The following is a 13336-nucleotide window of genomic DNA, read 5'->3' on the forward strand; positions in this document are numbered from 1 at the left end:
AGCACGTCAAAGTGCAAGTAGATAAATAGGTACCGCTCTGGCGGGAAGGTAAACGCCGTTTCCGTGCGCTGCTCTGGTTCGCCAGAAGCGGCTTAATCAGGCTAGCCACATGACCCGGAAGCTGTACGCCGGCTCCCTCGGCCTGTAAAGCGAGATGAGTGCCGCAACCCCAGAGTTGGCCGCGACTGGACCGAACGGTCAGGGGTCCCTTTACCTTTACTGAGGAAAAGGAGGATCCTCCACATTTGTAGTAGAGTTTTGCCCAGCTCAGTGACTAGAGGTTTGAAGGTTAGGAAACCACTGCACAGTCACCCCAAGCCATGCATTTCAGCCAATGTAATGTAATCACAGTACAATCACTGTTTAAACCTGTAACAACAAACCCCTTTCCAGACCCTGTACCACTGAAAAGAGAGGGAAGCCTGTCAGAGAAGAGAATCCCAACCCTCATTGCTTCAACATCCTCAGTAAGCAACACACACCTCACTGCCGCCAAATTGCTGGTGCTCTTCCTACTGGAACCAAGCAACAACTTGGCTCCAATTGACCCTGCACAGCCACCATCTTTAATTTATCAAAAATGCAGTGCAATAAAGCACTTGATATAGCCCTGTTCCACTTATCCTCTGCAGCATTTCATTGTGGAACATTAATAATGGTGGCTGGCGCAGCTGAGTAAGTGGGGCTGGAAGCATCAGCACAGAAACAGAAAGCTGGGGGTCACCTTTTGGGTGCTGCTGAAAATAGGCGCTCCTTTACTGGCATGCAAAGATGGTGCAGAGAGTAAAGTGTCAGGATCTGTAAGGTGCTTCGGGGCTCAAACTAGGGATTAAGGCAGTAGAGATCCAGGCACCTTATTTCCTGCAAAACCAAGGTAGCTCAAGAGCTGAAGGAATTATAAACCTGATGTTTCCCATGCTGCAGCAATGCCTTTATCACAGCCAAGCACGCTACTGAAGGTCATCAAATCAGGCCAGGTGGCCTGAGAAACCGGTGGGAGTCTGGCTGGCTGCATATAAGTAAAGTGCCCACTCATGGCTCCTCAGTCTAAGCAACTTGTCTCATGGAATAGCTACAGAGACTGTAGCCAGCATCCTTGATCTGAACCACCAGCCCATATTCTATCACTTCTTCTGCCTCTGGCCCATTTGCTCCTCACTTCCCTGCTTGAGACCCTAAATCCCCATCTTCTTCTTGACCACATTGTCTTTCTTGCACCCTTCAAGGCTGCCTGTTGCAGAACTGGACCCCTCTCAGTAGACCACCTCAGAGCTTGGCCACAGGCTGACAAGAGTGCCCCCCAAGTGACTTACACCACCGCAAAAAAAGCTCTGCTCTGTGCAACCACTATTTTAGACTCTGAGGGAGCTACAGGAGCCAACCTGTGCCCTGAGTGTGTGTAGATACGTGGGGAAAGGCACTCCTTGAGGAAAGGGATTCCTAACCATAGTGAATCAAACCCTGATTTTGCTCCAGTTATTTATTCCGCTCCTAGCTGAACGAGCTAGGATCAGGCTTTTTTTTTTTTAAAGGAGGGGTACTACACCTCCAACAACATTACCGTACCCCATAATTATAATAGCTGCTGTATGTTTTGACAGCCTGTTGGTTCAACGGTTTATTTCACGATAAAAGTGTCATTAGGCAAGAACTTTCCTCTTGCCAGACTTGCATTTCCTTGCTTAATGCTAATTACAGGGTGCTTCCTTCTTTTGTCTCCTGCAGCAATACGTAATCCCTCCTTCCTTCACTTAAGCCTCCCTCTTGCCAAGAAATGCACTATCCCAAATGCTGCTGATCCTATTCTGCCTCGCTTGCTTCTTGACAGCAACCCACATTGTCAACGTGGGGCTCCGCAAAGCAGCCTATACCTGCACCCCATGAAGCACATCTGATGTGCATCCATGGGATACAATCCACTGCACAACTGCCCCACAATAGACCTTGTGCACTCTGAACTGGAAACAAAATTATGTATCAAGCAAGCTGAAATCCTGCTGACAGTGACTCATTTTGTACTGATTAATCTGTGTTACAAATGTGCTTGTAATGACAGATTAAGCTCTATACAATTTAACACCTAGAAACTTGGTGGAGCAGCTGTCCCAGATGTACCTGCCTGAATGTTAAGATGGAGTGGAGGTGCCCTCATGTTGCTGCCACATTTGCTGAGAATCTGCTGTGGGCTGATACAAGAGAAGACATTGCCAATATAAGTGCCCCAACTGTGGAACTCCCTGAACTCTCAGTTACAACTGTCGCCAACACTTTAGGAGCTTTTGGTGCTAATGGAAGACTTATTTCTTTGCACCCTGGTCTTTGCTTGAAAAGTGTTCTGTTGGCCCTGTTTCTTGGATTTTGCTGGCTATGTATTGATTGTTTATTGATTTTGGTGCTGCATTATTATTAATGCATATCAGACCTTTCCAGCATTTTGTTATATACTGTGGCTTTTACTGATTGTATACAGCATTAATGATGAATGGGTAAGAAATTCCGCAAATAAATTAATGCACAAAGTTTTGCAGGGATTTGGTGGGTGGCTTTAAAAGAGAATGAGACAAATTCATGGAGGAGAAGACTATCAATCACTACTAGGCACAATGGCAATGTTCTACCCCTACTGTCAGAGGAAGTATGGCTCTGTATAGGAGTTTCTGGAAACTGCAAGTGAGACTGAAACAAACTCAGATCCTGCTTGTGAGCTTCCCAGAGGTGTCTGGATGGCCACGCTGAAAACAGGAAGCTGCACTCATTAGGTCTTTGGCCTTATCCAGCACTGTTCTTCATATGCAATCTGGATATTTAATGTGGGCAAACCACAGACCACCTGAACGAAGCTTGTGAACCACAGTTTGGGAACCTCAAATCTAGGTGAACCAGCCAGAATTCTGGTAGCTTAACTGTGTACTAGTTGAAATGTTCTGAATCATTTTCAAGGGCAGCCTCACAAATAATGAATGCATTACAATAATCCAATCTGGAGGCCAGATTATTGTGTACACAGCATCATCAACATGTTTTTTTGTATGTTTAATATTTTGTTGGAAGAGGCCCAGAGTGGCTGGGGGAACCCAGCCAGACGGCCATGGTATAAATAAATTGTTTTTGTTGTTGTTAAATTTTTGCATGTCTCCAGCATTTCCAATGCCTTTTCACTCACTGGCTAGAACAGGTAACCAGAACTGGAAGGTGAGAGCAGTCTTCCCTTAACTAAGCAAGTCAACAGGCTCCTTGCCTGCACACTTTCCATATATTCACCACAAAACAAAGGACAAGAATCTCAGCAAAGAAGAAAAAGAAGAGAGGGATCGTATAAAATCCTTGAGGAGGCTCAGACCTGCCTCTTGCAACCCAAGTGAATACACCTGGCGCTGCTCACCTCTGGTTGCAGTGTCAGCCCAACAGGACACAGCAGGGCTACTGCACAGAAGCTGCTCAGACTCAAGGGGCATGTTTCAAATTGCTCACAAAAAGCATCTTCAATTCCACAATATTCCATATTGCACCAACTATGCAAGCACTGAATAGATCTAATGACAAGCAATTCAGGAGAGAAGAGACATTTAAACAGAAAACAAAACAACAGTGTCACCTTTTTTAGCAGTTTCCATCTCCTCCTCTGTCCAACGAGAACTTTCATTCATCTCCAGAGAGGCTGAAAAACAAACCAGAGCTGGTTGTAGCAAATGGTGGGGGGAATAGAGTATAACTCAATTTCTCTTCCTGCCCCATAGCTCAGGGGCAGAACACCCATTTTGCATCCAGGAGGTCCCAGGTCTCAGGTAGCAAGCAGCAGAGCTGGGAAAAACCACTGCCAGAGACAATCTAGAGCTGTTGCCAGTCAGAGTAGATAATACTAAGCAAGACAGCTCAATGACCTAACTCAGTTCACCTACTTCTCACTTCCAGTTCTGTGGAATTCTTGAAGCAATAGCTTTCCCAGCACTGCAGCTGTGGGGAGGGGGTTACAAGGGAAAGGTGGCAGGCGAGGGTCAGGTTAGGCTCCCCGCACTACCTTGGGTCAGCTGCTGAGTGTGTGCTTCCAGCCTAAGCTGGAGGGATGCCAAGGCATCCAAGTTGGTAAAATACTGGGAAACAGAAACAGACATGGTATTTACAGATATAGTACTAGAATGGAACATGGAAGTGTGACAAATCACACTTCCCACCCAAACTCGGTTTTCTCAAAACCAGGCCCAAAGCAATGAAAATCAGGATGTTCAGACGTAGCCAAGCTTTGTGGAAGGAATGGGGGGGGGGCTGGTGATAGTCAGTGCCATTCCTTTATTTTTAGATTCTGAGGCCAAAAGAGAACACGGCATTTCCACTGCCAGCTCTTTTTGACATCTTTGAATACCAACGGCAGTAACTGGAAGGGATACAGGAGTTGGCATTCTCAGGAGCCACACCTGGATTAATGAAGGTCCTACCTTGGAAAGTCCATGTGGCCCTTTCACTCCTACTTTTAAGTTTTGATTTTGGTGGGCATTTGTCCTCCTGGAATCAATGAATTTGAGTGGCTGATCTCTTGTTCTTAACATTGTTTTTACCTCTGGAGCCCATCTTCAGTTTTATTAGGTTTTCCCCCAATTATATTTTATTAAGTTTCAACATTTTTACCATATGCAGTCATAACACAATTTCATCTTTTCTCTTATTTTTGTGGACTTCCCACTCCTCTTCCATGGAGTTTTTTCTTCCCTTCTGCTGCACCCTATCTTCTATCTATCAAATCATAACCACAATATTATAATTAATGACTTTTGTTGCTCATAGCTCAAATCCAGAGATTTCATCATACTATAATATTTTTTAAATAGTCTGAAAAATCATTTTTATTACTTACTTATAATTTATTATAATAATTTTATTTTTATTATAATTGTCTTTCTTACAAATGGTTTTGCTATTTGTTTTTAAGCTGTTCTGGTTCAGCATTTACATTAGAAGTACAGAGGGCATTGGCTCCACCCACTGATGATCTCCGTCTTCTATCTGACAAGTCTCAAGGAGCACCAGCCACTCCTGGGTGCAGTTGCTATCCTTGCAATGGCCCAACATTCTGTGGGTTTGCCCTCTGTGGAACTGCAGTCAAAGCAGAGGTATCGGCTGGGGGCTGAACCGGAAGGTGCAGGAGGACTCCTAATTTTCAGACTTTAAATTTTTATTTCATGATTTCTACTTCCTATCTCAGCTTTCCATACTGAAACACAGTGGACAAGGGCAGCTTTGAGATTTTGTGTGTGAGTTAACTGTGCGGGTGTGAGAGCTGTTTGCTTCAAATCTTCCATCCTCTGCGTGTAAAGCATGTCAATTTTGGGGCAATCTGAAACCAAGGAGGAAGGCCTACAATAGCAAACCTCTGGGACTCGTTCAGAAACACACACACACACACACACACACCAGTAAGAAAACAAGTTTCCATTTCAAGGTTGTTACTCTCTAAACCAGGGGTCAGAAACCTAAGGTCCAGGGGCCGGAAGCGGCCCACGGAGGTCATTTGACTGGCCCCCGAGCCGCCCCCCAACTGAGTTGCCTGCTTACCCACTGCGCTAAACCGGCTCAGGGACTCGCTTCCACAGTGCCGAACATCGTGTCTGCGCATGCACAGTCGCTAAACATCGTGTCTACAAAGACGCCGCACATCGCGGGCTTGCGCTCACGCACACGATCCGACCCACAGAGGAATCTCCCCAGGACCAATCCAGCCCAGGCAAGATAAACCAGCTAACAAGAGACAGGCAAGAGGAAAAGTACAATTCCCAAGGCCCATGTCTTGTTCAGAGTCAAGGGCTTGGGGGGCAGAGGAGGGGCTGGCCTTCACAGCTGGAGGGATGGGGTTGCAGCTGGCTCCGCTTGCATGTCAACAGAGGTAGTTTCACCCTTTGCAAAACTGATTCCCCATAATGAGGCAAGCTCATATGCGACAAGCACGTTGGGAAGAGGGTGAAAGGATGAAAGTTATCCAAGGAACTGGCATTGCCAGGTGATGCTCTTCTACTCAGAAATCTAGCTCAGAAATCATTACAAAACCCCTGCAAAGCAGGCTCATTGGGGCAGTATGATTAGATTACAGCCATGGATGCTTGCCTAAAGTTGTTTGTCGCTGAGACAAAGTTTAATTCAAGGTCTTTCCAGCTCATATCTTGCTCTGTTCTTTTTCTACCCGTGCTTTCAGAAACTTTTATGAGGTCATAAAAATGTAAGAGCCTAACTAATCAGTGGCACCTCAGAAGCTCCTTGTGCTCCAGTCCAGCCACTTTTTTACTTGCCCCAACCTGACATCAGCTTCAGGTAACTGGCAGGCCATTGCTTAGTCAAAACAGACTGTGGAGGGGAGGCCTGGTAGGACCAACAAGACCAATGGACTTGAGGTCCCCCACACCCTGATTTAATACTTGAGAGCATCCCCATGTAGGTCACATTACAAACAGTTACACATCACTTGGGAAGACAGGCGAACCAATACCAGTGTACTGGAAAAAGCAAAGATCAGCAGTGTTGAAGCAATGATTCTTCAACATCAACTTCGTTGGACTGGTCATGTGGTTCGGATGCCTGATTATTGTCTTCCAAAGCAGCTACTGTATTCGCAGCTTAAGAATGGAAAGCGAAATACTAGTGGACAGTAAGAGAGGTTTAAAGATGCTCTCAAGGCAAATCTTTAGAAATGAGGTATAAGCACAGATGATTGAGAAACACCGGCCTGTGAGTGCTCCAATTGGAGAATAGCCTCTACCAAAGGTGTCATGGACTTTGAAGAAGCATGAACTCGGGAAGAAAGGGAGAAACGTGCTAAGAGGAAAGCACGTTTGGCAAACCCTCACCATGATCAACTCCTGCCTGGAAACCAATGTCTCCACTGTGGAAGGATGTGTGGATCCAGAATTGGCCTCCACAGTCACTTACGGACACACCATTGACCATGTTCATGGAAGACCATCTCACTTGGCTACAAGTGATCGCCAAAGGGTAGGTCGCATTACAAACAGTCATGCCTAGAGGCTATGGAACTGTGAAATGGTTTTTAAATAGCACTCAGCCTTTTCCCCACTATCCCTGCTTATTTCTTTCATTTATTTTTATTTTTCTGTGGAGGAGTATTTGAAAATGGTACCCCAGCTCTGCAATACGAAGAAACTATCCATTCTACCCCCTCAGAACATGGCTGCCTCCTCCTGCTAGCGGTTTTTCTCGAACCTTGCAGAATAGCTCTAAGGCTGATGTTGCTAAGGAGAGGGAGCTCCACAGGTCATGTTTTCCTTTAGCTTCATTTTCTGCTGGCATCATCTGTCCTTCGGGACAACTGACCTTGACGCAGGTGCAGGAGGAAAGCCTTGCCTGTGACCGTTCTCAGTGGCATGTTCCACTAGGGAGGACTAAACCCTCCCAGCGGCTGTCTGTTAAAGGATGTGTGTGAGTGTGAGAATGAGAGAGAATGGTCTTCTCCTTTTGCGCCAACTGCACTAGCGGCCTATTCATTTCCAAGTGCAATTCAAAGAAGTACAGGTTTAGACCTATAAAGCCCTTTCCAACTGCCTTTGATCAGGATCAACTGGTCAGTTCAACACAAATGACCAAAACCTCAAAATGAGAACCTTCACTGTACAGTGGTACCTCGGGTTACATACGCTTCAGGTTACAGACTCTGCTAACCCAGAAATAGTACCTCGGGTTAAGAACTTTGCTTCAGGATGAGAACAGAAATCGTGCTCCAGCAGCGCAGCAGCAGAGGGAGGCCCCATTAGCTAAAGTGGTGCTTCAGGTTAAGAACAGTTGTTTCAGGTTAAGAACGGACCTCCGGAACAAATTAAGTACTTAACCCAAGGTACCACTGTACTATGTCTACTTTCTCTACAGCATCCATAAATTTTATACACCTCTAAAACTGCTTTTCCAATTGCTTAATCAACTAGTGTTTGGGTTGATTAATCTACCAGTTAAACTCAATTAAAGCTACAACCTTGGTTGGTATATAATCCAGCCCAGGAATACACACACGCCCTTTTCCCTGGATGAGATTTCTCAGTATTCCAAGGCCCTCAAGTGGTTGAGAGGGGAAACTCTTCTAAAGTTTGCATACCAAGATGCAAGTGAGCAGAAGAAGAAAACTGCATTATAAGATGATCCTAACCCCAAAGCATCTCATTTCTTGTTCTAGTGAGTAACCCCAAGTTGTGACAATAAATTAACCCCTGCTCCCCAAAACACCCATGCAATTACTAAAGACAAAATAAAGGTGGACAAGCAGTTGCAGATGCTCATTCTCAGTACAACTCTGGAGATAATTCCAAACAAGAAGAGAAAAAACAGAAGTGGGCATGGCAGTAACACCACCAGATTTTCCTTGTGTTAGGATCCATGACCACATTCTGCTCCTAAGAACAGCCAGCCACAAATGCCTGTGGGCCCTTGCAAGCAGAACATGAAGTGAGGGGATATAGCTCAGTGGTAGAGCATGTGTTTGGCATCCAGAAGGTCACAGCTTCAATTTATTTAAGCCAGCACCTGTTAGCTGACTGATGGTGATGGCAAGCCTCCCTTGCAACAAACAATTGGGAGTGCTTCAATATGCAAGGCTCCCGATTGTGCACTGGTATCTCCACTGGCTCTTCTCCTGGGGCAGGTGGGCAGGGACTGGAGACAACAGTCTTTGGGGGCAAATCAGTCCATCAGGCCAGAGGTTTCCCATCCCTCAGGCAAACATTAATGATCATCCCAGAGCACAACAGATACCTTTTCCCAGGGGCTACAGTCTATTTTGTGCACCTACTGCTAGAAATACCTGAAGATATTCCCCATATAAACTGTCCTGGATCCTGAGATCATATTCTGAGGCCCTTCTCCATGTGCCTCCTCATCATGAAGTCTGGAGGGTGGCAACACGAGAACGGGCCTTTTCTGCACTGGCTCCCTGTTTGAGGAATGCTCTTCTGGGGGAGATTCACCTGGTGCCTTCATTATATATTTTCAGGCACCAGGCAAAAACGTTCGTCTTCAACCAGGTCTTTGGATGATTAATATTCTACGCCTTTTAAATGTGTTTGTGGGAAGGGGGGGGGGTTATTGTTTTGCTGTTTTATTTTATTTGTTTTCATGTTTTCATCCTGTATTTTATTCTGTGAACTGCCCCAATATCTTATGATAAAAGGCACTATATAAATCAAAAAGATAAGACAGACAGACAGAGCTGGCAAAGTTTCAGTCCCGGCTGGCATCCTTCCTTATACTGGTGTGCATGTGCTATACTGTGTATGCTTTTGGAGGAAGGGTGGTATATATAAATTGAATGAATGAATGGACAAACAAACAAACAAAAACAAGCAAGCCAATAATATAATCAATAGTAACTAACTATATGAGTCTCTCCCCCCCCCCTTGCTACTGGTCTCCTGTCTATCGGTTGCGTGCTTCACTTTGCCTACCCAGATGCCACCTCCTCCCCCCATGCCACAGAGGTAGCTGCTCCATACCCAGTTCTGCATTCTGCTGGGGAGCAACCACTTCCTCACTGTTGGCTTCGCTGGCCATGGAGCGGGTGATGCGGCCCTTGCGCCGGCCCTGGCTGTTGGCGGTTTTGCGCCCTTTAGAAGCGACGGCTTCTTTCTCGTCATTGTCCTCGCCAGACGTATCCTCGTTCTTCTCCCTGTGCGAGCCAGAGTGGGGGGAAGAGAAGAAAACTATCACCATCAACCTGTGGTATTGATTTCCCTTGCCTCTCCCTCTTGCAAGAGAGGCACTTTCCCCACTTTGTTCTCTCCGCCTTGCAGAGGGCTGCAGTTTCTCAGCCACAGCTGTTGAGGGACCTAACAGAGACAGGTTGAAGACCAGGGCAGCCAAATCATCTTGGCTCTGTCTCCTCGTTTATCTTCCCAAAAGGGATCAGCTGAGAAACGCATCACGAAGCCCGGATGCCACAAAGCCAGATGCTCCTTCAAGCCAAGGATTAAGCCCCATTTAAGAAAGTAAGCAAACATATGCCAAATCATCCACAGAAGTCAAGTGGTGCTCATTTCACTTCCCTGTTAACCGGAGGACATGCCAAGTCTCTATGGCAATGCTCTGCTGCACAAGTAGCAGGATCAAGCTCAACAGTCCCTGCACCAGCATGCTCCTGCAATGTAGTGGGACAGACACCCAAGTAGCACTGTTGCAGCAACACTCCAAGATGCAACAGTACACAAGGGCAAAAGGAAGTGGCATAGATGCACCCTGTAAAGTTTTGTGCAAGTGACACTGGGGAGGACACAAAAACAATCCTGCTGGATCACCACAAAAGGTCCCTCTGGACCTGAGGTAGGGGACCTTTGGCCCACCGGATGTTGCAGAGCAGCCAATAGTCAAGGCTGATGTGAGTTGTAGTCTAAATAATCTGGAGGGCCAGACCATTATCTTGTTTCATACTGCAGCCAACACATGCCTCTGGGAAGCCCACAACAGCTCAAGGGTGCTGCAGCTGACAATACGTCTCAAGCACTTTTTGTTAACAGCATAAAAAAGCTTCCCCTGAGAGTTTCCTTGAAACTCACTGGCAGCCATTCAACACTGTGCAGCTGTGTGTCTGCACACACCTTTTACATTTATACATCGCTTTCTATTTCAAATGTAACTAAGCGGTGTACTGTCTAAAAAAATATGGAACACTTCACTAAATTGCATGAATTCCTATTTCTATTGGTTCTCCACTGTTACATTTGTGTTAGAAATTGTCTTTATCATGTCAATGTTATAGCAGGTCATCTATCCCCCCACCATCCCAATCTGCTCCTTATCACTGTGTGTGTTGTGATATGCTTCCTTTGTTTAGTGTCTCTGCAGTGAGTGCCTAGCAATTTCAATCAGAAAAAGATATTGGATAGCGATTCCAGGACTTGGAGAGTTGCTGCCAGTCCGGGTGCATTTGGATGTGGGGTTTGCTGTAGTAGTCTTCCTGGTTACAATGCTAGCGCTTCTGTCCCTGTTCCCAACATTCATTTTACACTGCATTACCCGTTTAGTTATGGATCTGTGGCTTTCCGGTCAGTATGCTGCCACGACACGCCAAATATCATTTACAGCACTGGGTGTGGTGCAGCATAATAGCATCCGTCAATGGACATGCCACCACTATTTATGAGTATGCTTGCTTCTGTTCCCTCATGATCCCCCCATGGAAACAACAGAAAAGAACGATGCCAGAATACCGCTCCAAATTTCAACATAGGCATGACCCACAAAAACCACAGGAAAATCACAGCGTGAAACTCCAGCAATTTTCTGGGCTAACAGGGTTAAGCAATTAAAACAGAAATGAGCACTAAACCTCCACCAGATTCTGCTAGATTTCCAGAAGTGGCTTTTATGATGTGTGAAAGATCACATAAAAGGTGGGAATTATCAGGTGAGGAAACATCAGGAAAATGGAATAAAGTAGTCTCAGAGTAGCCAATACCGGGACCTGGAGAACTGCTGCCAATCAGGGTACACAATATTGGTACACTCCAGACAAACCAATTCTCTGACAGATTACAAGAAAGCTTCATATGTAGGTCAGGGAATATGTGAAACAAGATTAGTATTTTGTTTAGGAAAACTGTGCTTCACCTTTCCCCTAATGCTTTCATTTTCTATTTTCACTATATTGTGTGCCATCTGGGACTAGGCCTTGAGCCTTGATTCTGCCAGCCAATGTCTGGAGAAGGGAGCGCTTCTGCCTTGCACCTTGGAGGCAGGAAGAGGGAGCTGGTAAGCAGGTGCTGTCGTGCTGGCTCTTGGGTTGCTGGAAGGGAAGAGAAGTGGTCAGACTTACTTTGTCAGTTCCTCTTTGTCATTTTCTGCTTCTGGCTTCTCTTCCTCCTTCTCTGTGTCTTTCTCCTTTTCTTTTTCATCTTTCTCGTCTTGGCTGCTACGGGGCATCTGTTGCTGCTGCTGCTGCTGTTGCTGCTGTTGCTGCTGCTGCTGCTGCTGAGAAATGGAGAAAAGGGAAGCCGAAACCAATGAGCACCTGGGTGACACTCAAGGGATGCCAGACACACACCAAGGCAAGAGAGCTAAAAGGAAAGGAGAAAAAGAACCCCCCCCCCATGCTTCATATTGTTACAGATTTTTTTGTGACTGAATGCAATTATAAGGCAATAGTTTTATTTTATGTTTTTAAGTTATTTATATGCCTTCCGCCAATAAAAAAAAATATATTTTCAGGGTGGCTTATAAATAAAACAATAAAGCCAGAGTAGAATCTTTTATTTATTTAGATTTCTTGCCCACTCCAAACCATAGCATCCCACGGTGGGTTACAACAGTAAAATAAACAATTATAAAACAAATAAAACAGCTACAACAATAACCCAGGAAAAGTGTGAAAACAATTAAAAACATTTCCATACAGAGAGCTGTTCCATCTATAAAGATGACACAAACATTGGGCGGCCTCCAACAAACACGTCCCATCAGTGCAAGGATTTTCATTTGCGCAATGGGGCTTTCCTGCTTCTCCCCCCCTCGTGCACCCTGGGCCCTCCCCAACTCAGCTTGCCGCCCTGAGTATTTCCATCAGCTGTCCCCTCCACCTTAATGTCTCTTCTTAGACTCACTGAATTGTAGAATTGGAAGGGACCCAAAGGGTCATCTAGCACAACCCCCTGCAATGTAGGAAACACAATTAAAGCATGCCCCCCCACGCACTTCTTTGTGGCAATTGTTCCCATAAACCTATGTCCTAAACAAGGAAGAAATCCAGGTCTAATGTGCCAACACATATATCTTTTACTCTGGGAAACATAAATGAAGTGCCGAGCCATCCCAAACAATATCTGTGTGGCCAGGAAGCAGCAGTGGAAAGTATTTAATGCAAGGGCTGGGGAGGAATATCTGGCACTGCATTTCGGGTATGCCAGCTTTCCATTAAGAGCCAACTTTCTACGAAAGGAGCTGGATTCTTTCACTCACAATGGGGAGAACAGATATGGCCATGTCGCATTCCACAATACTCTTCCCATAAGCATTCCGCAACAACAATTTATACAACATGCAAGTTACTCCTGGAAGTGTTTCATCTACATAGTCTATTCTTTTTCAAGATTTGCCATTTAGATGTGCTGCAGCAATGTTAAGAGGAAGGCAAGAATGGAGAGGGAGGAGGGTGTGGAGATTTCCCTATACTTTCCCCTGCTGACACAAGGGACAGAAACTTGTTTTTAAGAAAGAAATGAACCAACCAAACTGATGGTCAAGAAGGCAACGCTAGATATAAACTGGGACACAGAAACTTGGGAAGCTGCTTTATACTGAGTCAAGACTATTGGTCCACCTATCTCAGTGCTGGAAGAAGTACTGCCAGTGTAGACCAAGATTT

General features: G+C 45.5%; 1 protein-coding gene across 22 annotated transcripts in view; it reads right to left on the reverse strand.

The window, feature by feature from the left end:
* Positions 1-13336, reverse strand: part of NCOR2 (nuclear receptor corepressor 2) — a 359962-nt gene that overhangs the window by 130465 nt on the left and 216161 nt on the right. For 15 of the 22 annotated variants that reach the window (XM_081841565.1, XM_081841560.1, XM_081841563.1 and 12 more), the window contains 3 exons: positions 11792-11946; positions 9477-9649; positions 3596-3658 (listed from right to left, as the gene is read on the reverse strand). In XM_081841565.1, the coding sequence (XP_081697691.1) occupies positions 3596-3658; positions 9477-9649; positions 11792-11946 (391 nt within the window). The remainder of the gene's footprint in view (positions 1-3595; positions 3659-9476; positions 9650-11791; positions 11947-13336) is intronic. The other 7 variants (XM_081841562.1, XM_081841546.1, XM_081841553.1 and 4 more) reach the window with 3 other exon arrangements.

This window comes from Podarcis erhardii, assembly GCF_964252035.2.
Source record: "Podarcis erhardii genome assembly, chromosome: 15".
In the NCBI taxonomy this organism is placed as follows: domain Eukaryota; kingdom Metazoa; phylum Chordata; class Lepidosauria; order Squamata; family Lacertidae; genus Podarcis; species Podarcis erhardii.